Source organism: Falco rusticolus, chromosome 7 (assembly GCF_015220075.1).
Source record: "Falco rusticolus isolate bFalRus1 chromosome 7, bFalRus1.pri, whole genome shotgun sequence".
NCBI lineage: Eukaryota > Metazoa > Chordata > Aves > Falconiformes > Falconidae > Falco > Falco rusticolus.
In genome coordinates this window covers 38,441,058-38,459,108 of record NC_051193.1, presented here as the reverse complement: position 1 = coordinate 38,459,108, position 18,051 = coordinate 38,441,058, and the positions used below count along the sequence as shown (strand labels likewise).

General features: G+C 46.8%; 1 protein-coding gene across 3 annotated transcripts in view; it reads right to left on the bottom strand.

Annotated features, from left to right (window-relative positions):
* CCDC85C (coiled-coil domain containing 85C) overlaps window positions 1–17,782 on the bottom strand; it is a 121,014-nt gene extending 103,232 nt beyond the window's left edge. For 2 of the 3 annotated variants that reach the window (XR_005105214.1, XM_037393763.1), the window contains exon 1: window positions 16,389–17,782. Coding sequence is in view for 2 of the 3 variants with exons in the window: in XM_037393763.1 (XP_037249660.1) it covers window positions 16,389–17,100 (712 nt within the window). In the remaining variant the exon portion in view is untranslated. The remainder of the gene's footprint in view (window positions 1–16,388) is intronic. The other variant, XM_037393765.1, reaches the window with a different exon arrangement.
* Between the last annotated feature and the right edge of the window lie 269 nt (window positions 17,783–18,051).

Sequence of the window (18,051 nt, the reverse complement as noted above, 5' to 3'; positions counted from 1 at the left end):
ATCATAATTTACAAAATAATAGTATTCTGGCCTAGTTTCCGCTCAATGTAAATGTTTTATGTAGGCTAATCCCAGATAAATAACTGTTTTCTTGCATTATCTAGATCTTTCACTACACATTATGGGCTGCATTAGAAAGATTAAGCACTGCACAGTCAACTAAGAGCCTCTCTATAGGATGCTCCTGCTCCCAGCTCTGCGAGGATGCCACGTCACATACTGATACACCCTGTGTATCTGCATGACTTGCCAAAACCTCTTGCTAATCACCCGAAGTTTGTTATTTGTAGCCACGAGCAAACAGCGGTTCAAGAAAAGCTTTTGTTCTGTGCTGAAAAGCTAAGGGTAGGTTGCATTCCAGAAGTAGCCAGATAAAGAAAAAGGTCACATGCCAATATAGCATTTAATATACCAGAATCAGACTAAAAATATGGCCCAATTATATGGAGCAGCCTACTGTTTTAATGCCATTTAATTCAGTGAGACACACCTCTGAAGTGCAGCAATACACAGAACACTATTTCAGCACCGGAACACACGGCGTAGTACAGCTCCCATACTTCTGGGTCTGTGGATTTCATAGTAGAAGGAAATACTGATGTCCCAGAGACTGTCTTACCAAAATCATTTGGGTAACATCCATTACTGCGCAGTTCAAATCTCTCCTTCCTTCTGTTTATGACCCCAGCTGCCATTCATATGTTTAACAACAATTTGCTAGAAATCAAACAACCCTCTTCGCATTCACGTGGTCATAATCCTCACAGCAGAAAACCACGAGCCAAATTCACTCTTGGTGTAACTCTGCTAACTGCACATAAACAGCCTCAAAAAATGGCCTTCTTCAGCATGGTAACATCTCAAAATCTGAGATGAGTCTGATCTACATGTGGAAACACAGAGTAAACAAAGCAGTTGCCTCTGAAAAAAAGAAAATCTGCACCTTTTTTCAAGTGCCAACTAGCTTATTACTGCAGCTTCCATCATGCCAACAAAATAATAATCAACCACATGTAAATCTTCCTAGGAAACTCCCCAGGTCTTTTCTAATAAAACTACTGTAGAAAATACAGGTATGTTCTCTCCTGTTTCCAGTCCTTACCACTGAGCTTCCACTACAGTCACTGTCCCACCCAACTTGGGAGATTGAAGAACAGCTTCAGTAGCCCCTTAGTCTCCTGGCTTGACCAATTTGGGCCAAGAGGGAATATTTGTGGATGGAAAGCTGGACATAAGCCAGCAACGTGCACTCACAACCCAGAATTGTATTCTGGGCAGTATTAAAAGAAGCCGGGCCAGCAGGTCAAGGGAGGTGATTATCCCTCTCTACTGTGCTCTCAGGAGACCCCACCTGCAGTGCTGTGTCCAGCTCTCAGACCCTCAGCACAGGAAAGACACGACCTGTTAGAGCAGGTCCAGAGGAGGCCACAAAAATGATCAGAGGGATGGAACACCTCTGCTGTGAGGAAAGGCTGAGAACTGGCCTGGAGAAAAGAAGGGTCTGGGGACACCGTATTGCGGCCTTTCAGCACTTAAAGGGGGCTTACAAGAAAGATGGGGACAAACTTCTTGGCAGGGCCTGTGGCAACAGGACAAGGGGTAATGGTTGTAAACTAAAAGAGTGTAGATTTAGACTAGATGTAAGGAAGAAAGTTTTGTTACGGTAAGGGTGGTGAAAATTGGAACAGGTTGCCCAGAGAGGTCGTAGATGCCCCATCCCTGGAAACATTCACTGTCAGGGTGGATGGGGCTCTGAGCAACTTGATCTAGTTGAAGATGTCCCTGCTCATTGCAGGGGGGTTGGACTAGATGACCTTTAAAAGTCCCTTCCAACACAAAATATTCTATGATTCTATAATCTGAGACCACATTCTAACAACCAACTCTGGTAGCAGATGCATGGTTACATCATGAAGATCACCATCTCCATATCTAGAACTTTATAGACTCCTTGTTGGGATCCTCACTTGTCTCCAGCCCGCAAAAAAGCAGTGAGCTCTAGAAGCAGCTTTTCAGGTTAGGAATGTGAAAGCAGTATGTGAAATGCCTGCTTGCATATGCTTATCCTACAGCTAAAGAGGAACTTCTCCCTTTAGAACTGTCTTTCTGGCAGTTGTCACCAAACACTGAATTCACACACAAAATATTTATAAAATTTATCTGCAATCCACACGATGCTTACATTGCAGAACATCCCACTACATAAATCTGTACAAATAATGAAGACATTCTGGGATGAACATCTGAAGAAGCTGCTAGAGAAAAATCTCTGTGTGTCCATGCAGTGTCTGATCCCACCTACTTTGCAAGGCGTTTTTCACAGGCATCACTCTTGTTGCCCTTTGACACAGGCAATTATCTGCTCCCAATCCAGGCTGACCTCACATTCCTTACCCACCTGCAACTCCCATGTAAAGATAACAGGAGTTTTCATTCACATTAGCTTAGCCTCTTTGTTCTGGACAAGGAAACTATATTCATAATGCCCAAACTGATTTCATTCCAATAGAGGATTAGCTTCAATCTCTGTTGCTGTAGAACGAAAAGGCGAGCAAGAAATTAGCGTCAAATAATTACAATGCTTTTCGCTTTACAAAGGATACCCAGAGGTTTGCAAAAAACAACCCTTTTGCTGGACTGAATCTGCAATAAATTTCTGAGCATGCCTCAGACACACTTAGAAAGCCTACCAAGTCCTGCAGATAAGGCCCAGGACTGAGGGTCTGAAGATGTAAGCTCTGTTGCCCGCTCTTTGCATACTTGGGCTAGTCAACATCCAAACCATAAAAAAGGGGAATAATGCTACTTCTCAGGCTTATAAATATGCTATGAGGCCAAACTCATTAGCGTTTACAAAGCACTCCTAGACTCCTTGTCTGGAAGGAGTTATACAACCATGAAGTATTATTCATGCTGTTCTAAGGCAGAAAAGTACGTATTACTGCAAATCCAGCAGTAGCTTTTCATGCACCATTAAGGTTTACTACACTGTCTTAATCTAATCATAAGCACTTCAGAACCCAGATCTGTCATTCGAAACATACAGATCAGACTTCATCATTGAATAACCAGCTGGGTCAACAATACGCAGCACAGGACACACATGCACTTGCTTTCTTCATTTATCCCACACATCTACAGCTGAACCACTTGTATTTTCAAAACTCCATCATTACTGGCTTTCCTGCCACCTTGCATTATGTCTATTCAGGATTTCAACAGCCTCAAAACTCAAATACTAGACCCGTTTGCACATTTTTGAAAAGCTGAGATGGAAAGAGTACAAAGTTCAGGTCTGTACCTCCTCCAGCATTTATCAAGGGAACTGGCTCCTTTGGGCAACTTTTTCTGCCCGTTATTATTCTGGGATCTCCTTTGCTTGCAATTCTGAAAATGTATTCATAACTAGTGGTAGACTTGCTTTTGACTTGCTGATCAAAATGCAATCTTTATAGCCCTAGGCACCATCATCAATGCTGTGCTGGAGGGAGTTCAATGAAATCAGCTGTTAAACGTAACATCTAACTCCCAAACCACATCTTTGGACTCATTTACTCCATCTCCTCCTTCAGGCTGCTGCCGCACCCCTTTGCAGTGGTCTCCAACTCCATCTCAAGCTAGGCAAGCAACTCTTGCTGCCCACTCCTAACGCACCATGAGGGCATCTTCCCCCGCCAGCTCAGCACAAAGGCTGTATGAGAGCTTCATCTGGGCTTGGCAGAAGTTCTCCCCGCAACTCCCCTCTTGCTTTCTACCCTCCTGCAGCAGGTCCAGGACGCTGGCACCTCCATGGCCCCCCATACCAGGCATGCACTCCATGCTGCCCAGCCCTTCCCTCCAGCTTTACAGACGTTTTTAACAGAACAACCCTATCCCTTTGTGTTTAATATGGTTTTGGTTTAAATCCAGGTATGAAATCTCTGATTTAAAAAGAAAAGGTCAAATTCAAATATTGCCATACTTAAACATAACACAGTCAGGGAGTTTTACCCTTTAGATAACATGCCTTTTACAGGGCCAGTTCCAAGCCTTTCCCAAAAATATTGCATTTCTTCACTTTGAACTGCCAAAATAAAATAAAAAAATTAAAAAGACAGCCCTCTACTTTTTATCCAAATAAGGCAGAATGAAAGGACAGGACAGGAGATTTTCTGTCGGAAACCTTCCCTGTCCAAACTGGCCAAGAGGCTGTAACAGGCTGAAAGGAAAAACAGAGGCCTCTCCAACAAGCTGCTGTTTACGTGATCCATTCCTCATCTTGCAGGACTCCAAGGAAACTTGTCTCACAGCTGTGAGATCAGACAGCTTGTTGGACCTATGCTGTTATGGATGGAGGGGATCTACAGCTCTACAGCAACGCCTTCTCAAGTACACAGCCCCACGGCCAAGAAAATCAGCTAGTCACCTCAGACAATTCCAACAGCAAAGTCTGAGGCACATTCAGAACACTTAATATTCTGAGAATGTTGAGCACCTGTCCTTTGAACCGAAGATGCCTTTCAGGTATCCTAGGTGGATCCCCCAAAATGGGCATGCTCTGGATCACTTGCCATTGTGCAAACTCTTGACCTGCTGCTGCGGGGCCAAAGCAGGACCATGACCTGCACGTGGCACCTCTATGTGCACACCCACCCTTGGCTCTCACCCATGAGGCAGCAGATGCTATTGCATTACAAAATGCTCCTTTTACTTACAGAAAGAAAAAAAAAGAAAAAAGAAAAAAACCCACAACAAAACACACAGAAATGGATGAATACATAGCTTTGCATTTGAGCATGGATTAAACAACATTGCTGTTTAGAGGAATGTGTTTTTAAAGAACAAATTTCCAGAGGAATTTAATTATGCTCCTAGGGTTAACAAAAGGATTTGCATGATCAAATTTCTCTTCCTTACTACGCTGTGATGGATGTGACTGAATACAACAATCCACATAACCCCACAAGATCTACACCCATCATTTCAAACAATTAAATAGCATTCATTTGGGGTGATCCTTACGTATAGAAAACATTTAGTATATAAAGGCAAACAACAAACAGGAATATAATTAGTCCTTTTGAACTGAGATGCTGTTTAACTTAACTAATTGAAAAGAGAGAAGGCAAAAGCTCACACTGCTTGGCTAGCGGCGAAGTCATAAAATGTCACTTTTCTGAGACTCGTACTCCAGTAATTATCTTTTATACAAAGAACAGTGACTCATAAATCTTCTTTTTCATAAAAATCCTGCACAAAAAAAGTCTGCAATAAGAGACACACACACACCCATTTTCCTTGGTCAACTTGAGGCTGAAACAAGGTCTTTATGAGCTGTGGGAGTGGAAAGTCATTAGGGCTTCAATTCTAAATGAAAATTAAGGCTTTTAACTTCCCATACTATTCATACTGACAACCTTTCATACATAATTGCCTAGGAAGAGTTACTACGGTCTTGTCACCCTCCTAATGATTCAGTAATACACTGACAAATAGATCCTCCCTACAAATTCCAATACGCAAATGGGAATAAAAGCCCAAGGTGGTTAAGAAGCATTGGGTTCACACCCAAGAGTGACCTCAATGACTTTTCAGTCAGGGCTTGTTAGGAGTTACCAAATTGTCAGCGTCAGAAATAGAGCAATCAAGGTATCAGGTAAGAATTTAATTGGAAAGAAGAAAGGTGTCTTCAGAAATTACAGCAAAGACACCACTGCTTTGCAGTGACATGAGGAGCAATGTGACAACAAGGACCCATCCGCTTCACAGTTTTGATTCTTCACCTCAGCCGAAATTGCACTAGGCTGCCAGATAAACAGCATCTTAAATACACGTGTACATAATATGATTCTCAACTGGGCAATGCAGATGGGATGAGCTGAAATAACAAATGCTGTCCCTGCCCTCTGAAAAATATCATGGTAACCTGTTGCTGTGACAGCAGCGGCATCTTTCTGCACTTGGGGAGAGGCAAACACTGCTATTTATCTTATTTTCCTCCTTGTCTTCTCATTTGGGAGATGAAATACTATTTGACAAGTTTCTATTTTTGACAGTCAGCTGGAGACTGTCCACACTTCATCTTCCTGCAGTCCCAAGAAGTATATGCAATACAGAAAGAAGCACCCCAACACGTAAAGTGCTTTTATCGCAGTAAAGCTGAAACACGATTTGAAGCAACTCCAACTCTTAGAAGGAGAAATGTCTGGAGTTACTATAAAGGCTGGTCCTTCCTTGCTAGCTCATTGTAACTCAAAACCTGTGTTGTTTGTTATCACTGGTATCATAGCAATGGCTGGAGGCCCCACTTGAAGTAAGGGTCAAATTCTGTTGAGCACTGTATGAGCACGTTATATATATGACCCAATAAGCCACAAGAAACATGGAGAAGACAAAGGAAATGTATTATCCTGGCTGTATTAAAGATGACCCCCAGATCACATAATCGAGTAAGACTACACCAGAAAACCATATTACAATGAGAAAGTGCACCAAATGTGAGTCCCAATTCCATGCTGCAAAGTCTCAAAACCATCTATCCTTTTGCTATTTTAAAGCTTACACCTAAAACAATACAGTCTTAACTGACCTCCTAAAAAGACGACTGCATTTTGTTACAAGAGGCCAGGAGACAAGCGTGGGAGATTTTCAAATAAACTGCTCAGAATCCAGAAAGCAAACAGCTACACCAAAACCTCAAAAACAACAACTTTCAGAAGACAGTTAAGTACTGTCACACACATGCAGCTAAATCCACATGACCTAGAGGACTGACAGCTGCAGAAATCATTACTCTTCCTGAGGTGGAACCTGCAGCCACTCCAGGACAGAAGATCTCCACAAACAAGGCATATATTATTTTGTTTCAGGACATCAAAGAGGAATAAACATGCAGGCTTTAAAAAACGGTCCTCGTCTTTTAAGAGCTGTAACAAGCAGCTAAGAGGATGGAAAGAGAAAACACCACAAATGTTATCAGAATTGGAAGACAGAACGGCCGCTGTGCTGGCTGCAATACTCCACTGGTCTGTAACTTCAAAAATAAACATCACAAAGAAATGAATGAATAATTTAAATAAAACAGGCTAGTACATAGGTATACATAACAGCAGAGGACAGGTGTATCAGCAGTCTGACCCACAGCAAAATGATTCACTCCCATGCTGGGTTTGAGTTGCAATCAGGAAAACGAACAAGGGGACACTTTATCAGAGTTTTTCACAATATGCCATCTTTCCGCAATGCATGAGCCGCTGGTGAAGATCATATAACCTATAACTACGTATCACATTCAACAGCAAACAAGATTTTGACTCAGTGGAAAGGGATTAAAAGCTCCACAGATCCAAAGCATAGATCAAAGTTATATTCAGCTGCTGGGAAATAAATAAATATGAGACTGCAAACCCCAGTAAGTGAGATAAGAAAAGGAAACTAGGAAGACAAAAGAATACTGTGCATCACAAAAGTCCTTTAAGATTGTACATAAAAATAAGATTTTTCTTAACACCTTTGTTAGGAGCTGAAAAAGATTCAGCATCAACTGAAATGAGTTATTTTTTATAACTGATGCTCTGCTAGCATCTGATGATGTTACTCCAGCATAAAAGAGTGGACTTTCATGTTGGTTGTCCTGCAGCCATTTCTAGTAGATCCTACTAAAAGCAAAAATGGGGGGCAAAACGGTGAAAACATCAACATGACAACAGTAAATACCTGCACATATATAACCAGCGTAATCCTCTGGCTACACAAAAATCAAGCAGACTATTAGCTAAATAGGCCAGATTATGTCCATCAAATTAATAGATTAAAAACATTATGGATCTCCTTTGAATAAAAGACTAAATAAAGCAAGTGTAAAGAGCCAAGTCTTCGCTCCATTCAAGTCAAACAGTGTCCCTGCCATAATGTCACTGGGCACTGAGATGTACCACACCACTAAATGGTCCACAGTCCGATGATACAAAGTCACAGACATCCTTCAAAGAGCACGGTGTCACAGGAATGGCATTTATAAGACAAGGCATTATCAATAAGTGTCATTGAGTGAATGAAATGTACCTTAGCAAGTAAAAAACTGCACATGAAAGGTGGATGCCAACCCTCTAGAGACTGCTTAGTACTTAATGGAGAGTTGGAAACCTGGAATGCAGGTTTTAATCTTGCATTTGTGATACACAGCAACCTGTCTTCACATGATCCAGGATGGAAGATGTGGGGAAGGACAAACATTTTTGAAATCTAGTCAACCCCACTAGATCAGAGACTGACAGCAAGCCTCCTGCTGCATTGGTTTCCATAGAAATATTAAGCTTTGGGGACTGGAAATGCTGTAAGGCTTACTTTTTCTTCTTCTCTGAAATAATGGTTTGGTTTTACTGTCCTTCTTCCTGCTCCCTTCCTCTCTGTAGGTCTTCTGCAGCGAGAGAACAGAGCAACCCCTGCTCCACAGCTCTCCCCGCTGCACGAAGCATGGCGCTCAGCACCGCGTGGCCTTGTTTCATTGTCCCAGGAAGGCAGGGGCAGGTCAGACATGGCTGCCAAACCTCCAGGCATAGGCAGCCCAGGAGCATCCTACTGCCCTGGAGGTGGTTTGAAACAGCAGCGAAGTATCTCCTCTTGCTTCCCAGCCTGAGCCCCGCTCCATCCATTTGCTCCACACACTTCTTCCTCCATCTCCCACATTCAAATGCCACCGACGACCCTGCACGTGAATGAAACCCCAGCAGCAGAGGAGACTGAGTATGAAATGGGGAGAAAGGCAGCAGCACAGTCCTGAGTGTCACTGCACAGAGCTGGGGGGCAGGGGGAAGTCTGAAGGGCTTTTCAGAGCGCTCCAGCTTTGATTGAACTAATTCTGCCAGCAAGCCGGGGTTGACACAACCTCACAAGACAGCTAGTACATCACCCCTGTGACTGCAGTTTGCAGCTGGCCAAAGCCCCAGTGCCATAAGCCCAGCACTCATCACCACTGCCCCCTCTGCTATAGACAGCACAGCCACCCCAGGCAAACAGAAGACATCCCGTCCTATGAGCCTATAAGAGAAGCCCATGCAGACAACAAGCTAATTCACATCAGATTTAGGACCACTTCAATCCCTGAAATCTCAAATCCAATCAATGCCCACTTCACAAGGACTGTCTTTCAAAAAGGCCCTTCACAGGAGAGTCTCTGAGCAAGGTGAATGCTCAGCACCACCATTGCTTGGAGATGTAAGAAGTCGGTATAAGCCATGAGCTTCCTGAGAGGGGCAAATAGCAAAGCGAGAAGCAGTTTAAGGGAAGAAAGAGTGATATACACACCTGTTTTCACGGGGACCAAAGTAAACTGGCATAAATGGTCTTGGCCCAGATATGAGTCACTAGAAAAGCGTTCAAAATAACCTGTACAGCAGCCTTCAATTGCCATGGTGATAAATGTTTCCTAATGCCTAAGAGCAGCAGAGTCCTGACTCCACACACCTCATTCACTAACAAAAGGGCTCATTATATTGGGAAAAAAAAATCACAAATGAATTGTGGCCATTTTAAGCCCTCCTTAGATCAAGGGCCGATTTACACACTCTCCTTTCAATGGGGAGCACTGTGCTCACATCGCTGTTAATTCAGAAGATGGAGCTGGCTCGCTTTTTGCTTCACAATTCAGTAGGCAAAGGCAAGATAGATTCTCTGAGACAGTGTTACTTTTTTCTGCCAGGAGTTATCTATTTGCAGAAGTGGGTCAACTTTCTCTTGGTGGACATGTTAGTGTGCGAGTGCCTAGCAGCGCTGCCTGCGAATTTCTGCCCGCTCCGCGTGCGGAGGAACCTCTGCACATAACTATTTATGGCAGCCAAGTGTTTCATGAATTGCAGCAAGTTAACCACAAGGGGATGATGACATTTGGCGACAGGGCAGGACAAATTCTGGCTGGCAGACAAAAAGTCAGGTTAAAAATACAGAATGCAGAAGCAAACCCGGCCAGTCGCTGCTAATTTGCAGGAAAACTGGATGTGCAGCCCCTAGACCTTCCCTGCTCCAGGCAAGCAACGCCGTGTTTTTGCAGTGGAATGCACTAAGGCCTGAGTGTGAGAGCGGAAAGAACTTCAGCCTTCCTGGGGTCAAGTGTTTTAAGTGCATTGTAAATGGGCTCACAATTTCATTCAGTTGCTTCACGCCACACCTGATGTATACCAGACATTTTTGACAGTTGAGGCACCTCACCTCCACCTCACTTACCAGTGAAAGCAGTCCATCCTTCTGCTCCCAGAGCATCTCCAAAGAGCAGCCCCAGTACAGAAGGATGCTGCAGGGGCAACCTGAGGGGACAATATCACCAGACCCTGCCATGGCTATGTCCGTGTGAGATGCAAGCAAAGCCACAGCCATGCTGGGGCAGATAAAAAGCCCAATGCCTCCCAGAGCAGGCCTCCAGTATCTCCCCAGTTGCATAGATGTAGCGAGCCCTGTCCCTATAAAAGCATTAACTTTCGAGCTTTCAAATGCAACACTTCTGTTAGTGTTCATGCCCCTCATCTCTGCACACACACCACTGAGTGTAACACCTGCCAAGTCTGCATTTTGGGTTCCCATGCCTGCCACTTAATTAGATCACCATTTCGAGCCTCAGCTTTATTTGATGAAATGCCTCCAGAGGACCAAATCATTTACATGTAACCAACACAGTTTATTCCCCTTATTTTCATTGCTTTTGACAAGTCTAAGTGGATAATTCCATCAAAGGCCCATAGAAAATTGCCTTTTAATCAATACAAGTTTTTTTCCTTCAACAGGACAGCTGAGAACAAGATATCTCTATAGAAAACTGAAAGAGGAAAACAAAATTTGAACACACTACTATGGAGAATATATTTCCAGATATGGCCCAATTTTAGTACCTAGTTTAAGCATCCTGAGCCTTATTTTCAGGGACACACGCCACCCTGAAGTTTGGGAGCCTAGCAGGCTAGCACACTGGCAGTGCCCCAGCAAGAAGGCAGGAGCAGGCAACGACAAAGATGCATCAAGTGGAGTACTCCACTGAAGCCCCTTGAACGAGCGGCCAGTGACTAATGGTTAGAAGAAACTCAAGCCGTACTCTTTACTGTCTGAGACCTCAGCGCTGATAATCCTATTAGCAGAACTCACTGAACTTTCAGCAGAGATGGAAACAGGTGTTTCTACAGAGGTCTTGCATCTACTGTACCAGCCCAGGGCAGGTTTCCTGGCTCAATCACAAAGAAGCTGGACACAGTAGCCTACAGCACCAAAAATACCAACAGGTTAAACATGGCAGTATCACAAAAAAGAAAAAAAAGCTATGTTCAGAGGACAAAAAGTGCTCTTGATACAAGAAAGATATTAATTGGTCAAGTAGCTGAAATTCTGCTTAAGCATGGCAGGAGCCACTGAGTTCTGAGAGGTCTCCATCGCAGAGAAGAGGACTTTCTCTGACCTAGGCTGCTGTGCCCATGCAGTGTAGGGACTGCAAAGGGGTGACCCCTGACTGCTAGTGAGAAAGGCGGTTTCCTCCACTTTACCTGAGCTAGCACAGCTGCACTGAAGGATGGACAATGGTCACCACAACACCTGGAACAGGACTGAGCTCACCGGGCTTTAGATGTTTGCATATGAGCTAGTTGACCAGGCTTCCTTCCCATCAGCGTAGAGAAAGAGCATGAGTAGTATACAACTCTTCTCCCTCTAAAGAGACATAGTTGACATAAATCATGACACCAAAGTGCCTTTCTGCACGTGGCTGATAAAGGAAGCCCAAAGGGACACAGATGTTAAAGTCTATATTGGAGATATCTCAAATTAAATGGGATGAACCTCACCCTTTGCTTCTGCCCCTGCATCTTCTCATCTCAAAAGCCTCATTAATACATCATGGTAAATAATACATATATTGATTATAAATACACTAATAAAAACAAAGGACTTTGGCCTAAGGGGTGTGAAGAAGAGGAAAAATAAGTACAGGGTAGCTGCATGTCCGATCAATACCAACCCACAGGGAACAGCCATTTCTCTTTGCCACCATTTTAACTGCAATATATCGTACCCTCTAGGTAAATATGTGGACATTTACAAGTGGGAATCAATAGAACTAGAGATCTTCCCACCCCCTCACCCAGAGAGACCATTCTTCTTTCGTTGGAGCAGACAGCAGCAAGACGCCATAGATTAATGTCTCTGCTACTACAGGCTATCTGCCATTAAGTGTTGATGTTTTTAATAATTAAACAAGAAAAAAACCAAAACACCCACACCAAAAAACTGTTCACATTGATAAAGAAAAGCATCAACATTTTACCCAACTGGACTAAAATCAGAGACACTGACAACCACCCAGTCCGTTTTGGCAACCCAGAGCAAACAGCTTCAGTGGAAGGTGAAGGACAAGGAGAAGTTCTAAGGACAACGTGCCATTGATGTGGGGTAGGGCTGGAAATTAAAGCCTGAAAACTTTGTCTGTATGCACAGGATTTTGTCCCAGGCACATCACCAGCCAGTGAGTCTGTAGGCCTCCAGGCTTGCAGATGGATAAACAGTTATCCCAGTAAGATCTAGATAAGGCTAAAACCAGTGGAAGCCCTTGCCCTGGCCTCAGGAAGCTTCAAGTCACTCCTCCCAATATTCCCACGTACTTCACAGTCCAGGGACATATCCTATGGTACCTGAAGGCTTTTTTCTTCCCTCAGGTCATGTTAATATCACTCAATGTGGCTGTTGTCGCCTCCACCCTGAAACTTTGTTCTGGCAGGAACCAGGCAGCAGCAACGGCCATTGCTCCAAAGGGGCTGCCTGAAGCTGGACAGGCAGAGAGACTACATATGCTCAGAGGCTCCAGCCGTGCATACATATGAAAGCCAAAGCACCCATAAGCACAACACAGCAACTGTGCCTCGACTTCTGCCTCTATCTGTGGGTAGATTTGTGGGAACTACGGCATATCGCTCAACACAGATGCAACTGGCTAGTTCCCATCACATAGCTTGGAGGTGCCCCTGTCCTGCAGCCCAGGTCCCAGCTCACGCACAGATAATGGACACACCACTCGCCTTCAGACCAAGCAGATTTCTTATTGGCTCTCAGGAGAATATTCAGAGCTGTGTAAGATTACACATGTCATCTAATATTAGCCGTTTTCACATTATCAGTTATGCTTACTACCTTATCTTCCATGAGTAAATAATTATCGGCTTACAAAAAACCAGTTTATAAAAGTAAATAGACTTCAGAAAAGTGAAGGGAAGGTGGATCGCAGGTTGGGTTGGGTTTGTTTTCTAAACTCATACCGTTTATACTGAATTCATGCTTACAAAACTGGAGTTCAATACCTCACATCAGGGTGGGTCACTGGGGCCAGTAAATCAAGCCCTGGTTTACCAACCCACTTCCAAAGGACTGCTGATGAGAAAATTAAAATAATACACCTTTGCTCACTAAGTTTCTATTAAAAAGCTACTTTCTTAGGAGCATTTAACAGCTGCCATACTCGTGGCTGCTTTAGAAAAGCACTAAACAAGTGAAAGAGTCCTGCTCAATACCTAGAAAAGCAAAGCATCATACAGAGCCCAACAGGGTACCACTAGTAGGGGCAGCACATTTCAGGTATTTCCAGCTTCTCCATATGCAGAAGCACTCTAGCAAGCAGCTCACCATGCCTTGCCCCCAACCAGCTGTCCAAGGCTCCTGCTATGTCTTTACTACAGGTGCTAAATTCTGCCCTCCACCCCCTTCACTGTCCATTAAGAAAGCATACAAGGGCTGTTCACTGTGGTATTAGCTGAGCTGGTCAGGCAGCCTCTGCTTGATCCACCGGTTAGTTATCCAGGGCTTTAAAGACATGAGACAACAGTCTGCAACCTAAAAATAAAAGGCCACACTTTGTTCTCTTTCACTCTTCTGTTTCATCCCTAGAGGGGGAAAAAAAGTGAATAAAAGGCTGAGATCCAGGCTGCATGACGGCACCCGAAGACATGGAAGGATGCTCGCTGCCGGGCTGCTCCCCAACAGCTCCAGCAACCACCCGACTCACCGGGGTAGTTTTCGACGTTCACCTGCCCTGCTCCTCCACACTGCCACAGGCTTAACAGAATCGCCTCTTGGTCCCAGGCAAGCCCCCCCTCGCAGACTTCTTGCTGTCAGTCAAAAAAGGGGCCTGATAAGCTTTACATTTGCATATGTATTGAGAGGCACTTCCAAAGGCACAGTCGGGGAAATGGCCTTGCTGAATACCGATGCTATCTGAGAATGACAACTATTCAAGTCATTTTACAGTTTCACTACCTAAGTAGAGAGATCAGGCTTGTTTTCATCTTTACAAGGATTATTAGCTTTAAAAGTGCTGATCATATCTGTCCCACACTCTGAAATGAAGCCACAGGCTCACAGCAAACAGCTAGCTTCAGTGCTTCCCACTGAGACTACCTTCCACAGGCACCCCAAAACCAGAAGTCACTACAACCTAAGGTCACGTCTGAAACGCTTGAGCCCACATTCCTCCTTTCCATGCAGCAGCATGAGAAAGGGTGCAGAGGTCTGCACAGAAACATGTATGCTCTACCACCCCTCCCTGCACTTACCCTACACAGGGTAGGTAGGACAAGAGACTCAGGTCTTGGTCCCCTCCGAATGATGCTGCTGGGCACAGTCCTGCACAAAGTGTTTGAGGATGGCAATGAGGACCAAGCTCTGCAAGCAGACACTTTCCTCTTCGTGCAGACAGGGATAACTTGAACCCCAGCTGAAGCATCCCACGGTGCCTCACACCGGGTTTAAAGGACAGCTCGGAGGCCACAGTGGTGTCCCATAAGCACAAAAGCCCTGGAATTAATCTGTTAACCAAGCAGCTTTGTCCTAGTCAGCTGTCAATACCTAAAAAGGATGAGGTCTAAGGTTCACAAACCAAAACTGCGAAGCCTTTCTGTCCCAAAACAGTAACAGCATATCTGCCATGTGCTCTGTGCAGAGCAATGCTTTATGAAAATAAAGTCACATCAGGAGCAGAAGCTATCTGCAAATTTACAAACCAGATACTTCTGATTTACATAGTGCTGGAAGATAGAGGTTAAAAACAACTCCACCAAACATTTAAAGATGCTTGCTGTACCCGGCACCATCCAGGGACTGGATCACCCTTGAAACCAGCAATCCCTGAGGACTGGGTGAGGTGGCCAGGTCATCTCCACCTGTGAGGGGAGATGCACAGCTGCAGCAAATTCATGGATGAACACCTGAGAACTGGGTTGATCACTGCTGCACTCCCTCAGATCTCTTGGGGCATAAGGACTTGCTGTAAATCAACAACAAAAGGACCAGCACTCCCCTGTCCTACCAGGATCGCCAAAAGCTCTGGGAGCTGAAGGCACAGTTACCTGGTAAACACATCCACTGCTGACACCAGTCAGAACCAATCTCTGGGGCTCCAGCCCCATCTCTGTGCTTACAGGAGTGGAAAGGGTACCCCAACCAGAAAAAGAGTCCTCTCTGGTTGGAAAAGAGGATTAAGAACATTAAGACGAGTCTTATATACAACAATTAACTAGATCGGTGCCTGGTTTCATTCCTATTTAACTCTCCTGGCCAAACTACTCCTTCTAGAATTCAAGTTATTTGGTCTTGGTGGTTTCAAAAGAGGAAAAAATCTCCATTTTAAAGACATTCCAATACCATTATTTTAATGCCTGATCACTATTAGACAACAGGAGAAACTGCTTAAATACGAACTGTCAGCCGAGGCTTGGCACAATTTCACAGTGGAGCTTATTTCTAACTTTAATGACTAGGCTGAACAAAATTTTAAGTACTGCATCCCTTCGAGAGCAATCTCTTCTCTACAAATAAACCTCCTGTTTCTGAAACAGAGCAGAGGAATGGGTTGGGGGGGGGGGGGGAGCCGAGTTGCACCTCTCCAAGGCTGCTGAGCATTCTGGAGCCAGCCTGCCCTGAGAGCCCATGGAGCGAACAGGTGATGCTCTGTGGGGCAGACCTCCACTTTCATCAGATGCTTCCGAAATCTCATCTAGGCTCTTTATCAATCTTATCAAACTAGCAAACAAACAAGGCAAACGTAAACCAAAATATTTAAAGGTGGAGAGAGAGAGAGTAGGAAGAGATGGGAAAATCAGTGTTTATTTAACCCTGAACACTCGGGCTGTTATTTGTCAAAAAAAAAAAAAACAAAACCAAAACAAACAAAACCCCCCAACCCTCCAGATGTGAAAGGCTCCAGCCCTCAGCCCCAGCCATCGGTAACAGTCAAGGAGCAGCCCCCCCCGCCCGCCCCTCCCCGGCCCCCGGGGCTGCTCTACCCAAGAGGTCCCCAAGGATGGGCAGGGGTGGGGATGGCCAGGGCCCCCCTCCCCGGCACCCTTCGCCCCGGGGGCCCGGCCCTGCCCGGGGGGGTGGCAGAGGCTCACCGTTGAGGCCGTTGGGGATGCTCCGGTGGTGAAGGGGCGCGGACAGGTCATCCATGGATCGCCGCATGGCCCCGGCCTTGCTGTCGCCGGCCTTGTGGTGGTGGAGGTGGTGGTGATGGTGGTCGGGGCTGCCCGCGCTGCCCGTGCTGGAGGTGCTGCTGCCGTCCCCCACGTCCCTGGTGGCCGAGCCGCCGTTGAGGTTGGTCAGGCTGGCCTGGCTGTCGATGGAGCTCCGCGAGCCGGCCCCGCTCCGCTCCTCGTCCAGCATGAGCACCATCTCCTTCAGCTCCACGTTCTCCCGCAGGAGGGTCTCCTGCCTCGCCTCCAGGTCCTTCAGCTTCTGCTGGTACATGCCCACCTCCTTCCACATCACGCTGGCCGTGTGCCTCCCGAAGCGCTGCCATTCCCTCGACAGCTTCTTGCCTTTCTGCCGGTCGTCGTCCAGGAAGCAGCAGAGCTCCCTCAGCTCCTGGTTGTCGTCCTGCAACTTCTGGTTCACCTCCTTCAGCCCCCGGATCTCGTGCAGGTGGAGCTGCAGCCGCCGGTTCACGTCCTTCATCAAGTTGCCGTGTTCCACCATTAAGTTCATCTTTTCATTCTCCACTTTCCTCAGTCTTTTCACCAGCTCTTCCTTGCTCCACCTCAGCATCTCCTCTTCCGAAATTTTGCTCAGGTCTTCTTTAGACCCCTCCAGGGAATTTTTGGCCATCATCTGTGCCTAGGCAGCGTTTGCTCTCACACGGTAACGAATGGTTCGGGTTATTCGGATTATTTTGTTCGCCTGATTTCCTGGGACTAAAATTCACTGCAGCATCTCGGGGAAGAAATATTATAGTTCTCCGCAGAGCGCTGGACAAGGAAGAAGAGCAACGCCGGACTGGAAGCCCTGCTCCCCCGCAGACCCCATAATAATAGTAAAAAAAAAAAAAAAAGACCGAAACAAAAACCCAAGCACCAAACAGGGGGGTAGGGGGGAATAAAAGAGCCCCCCCAAGGGGGCTGGGGGCGGCAGGGAGCGGGGAGCCAAGCGCTGCCCCCTCCAAGCGAAGCCTCCGCAGGGGATCGGCCAACTTACCCCGGGCAAAACAACTACGCGGCGGCTGCCCCCCCGCCCCGTTCCCGGGCGCTCCGTCCACTTGTCCGCCCGCCCGCCCGCCCGCCCGCCCGCCGCTCCCCGCCGCTCCCCGCCGCGGGAGACCGGGCGCCGCGCACCCGCCGCCGCAGCCGCTGCCCCGCTCCGCCGCAGCTCGCCCGCAGCCCCCCGGCGACGTGGGGCCGAGCCCGGCGCGGCGGCGGCCGATGCCGGTGCGGCGCTGCCGAGGAGCGGTGGGGGAGCCGGCGCCTTCCCGGAATGGCTCGGCTCTCCGGAGGGGGAGAGAGAGAGGGCGGGCGGGAGGAGGCGGGCGGCAGCGCCGGGGCCGGTCCCACCTCCTGCCGGGCAGGGAGGCGCGGCCCTGCCCCAGCCGAGCCGAGCGGCGGCGAAGCAGAGCCGGCTGCTGGCGGCGGAGCGCAGGAGCGCAGGGGCGCCGAGCGCCGCCCTCCCCGCCGCCCCGTTGGCTGCCGGGCTGGGCGCTGGCTGAGCCCCGGTGCGCCGCGCCCCGCCGCCGGCTCGTGTTACCGGAGCCGCGGCCGCCGCAGCCAATGCGGGGCCGCCTGGCGCCTT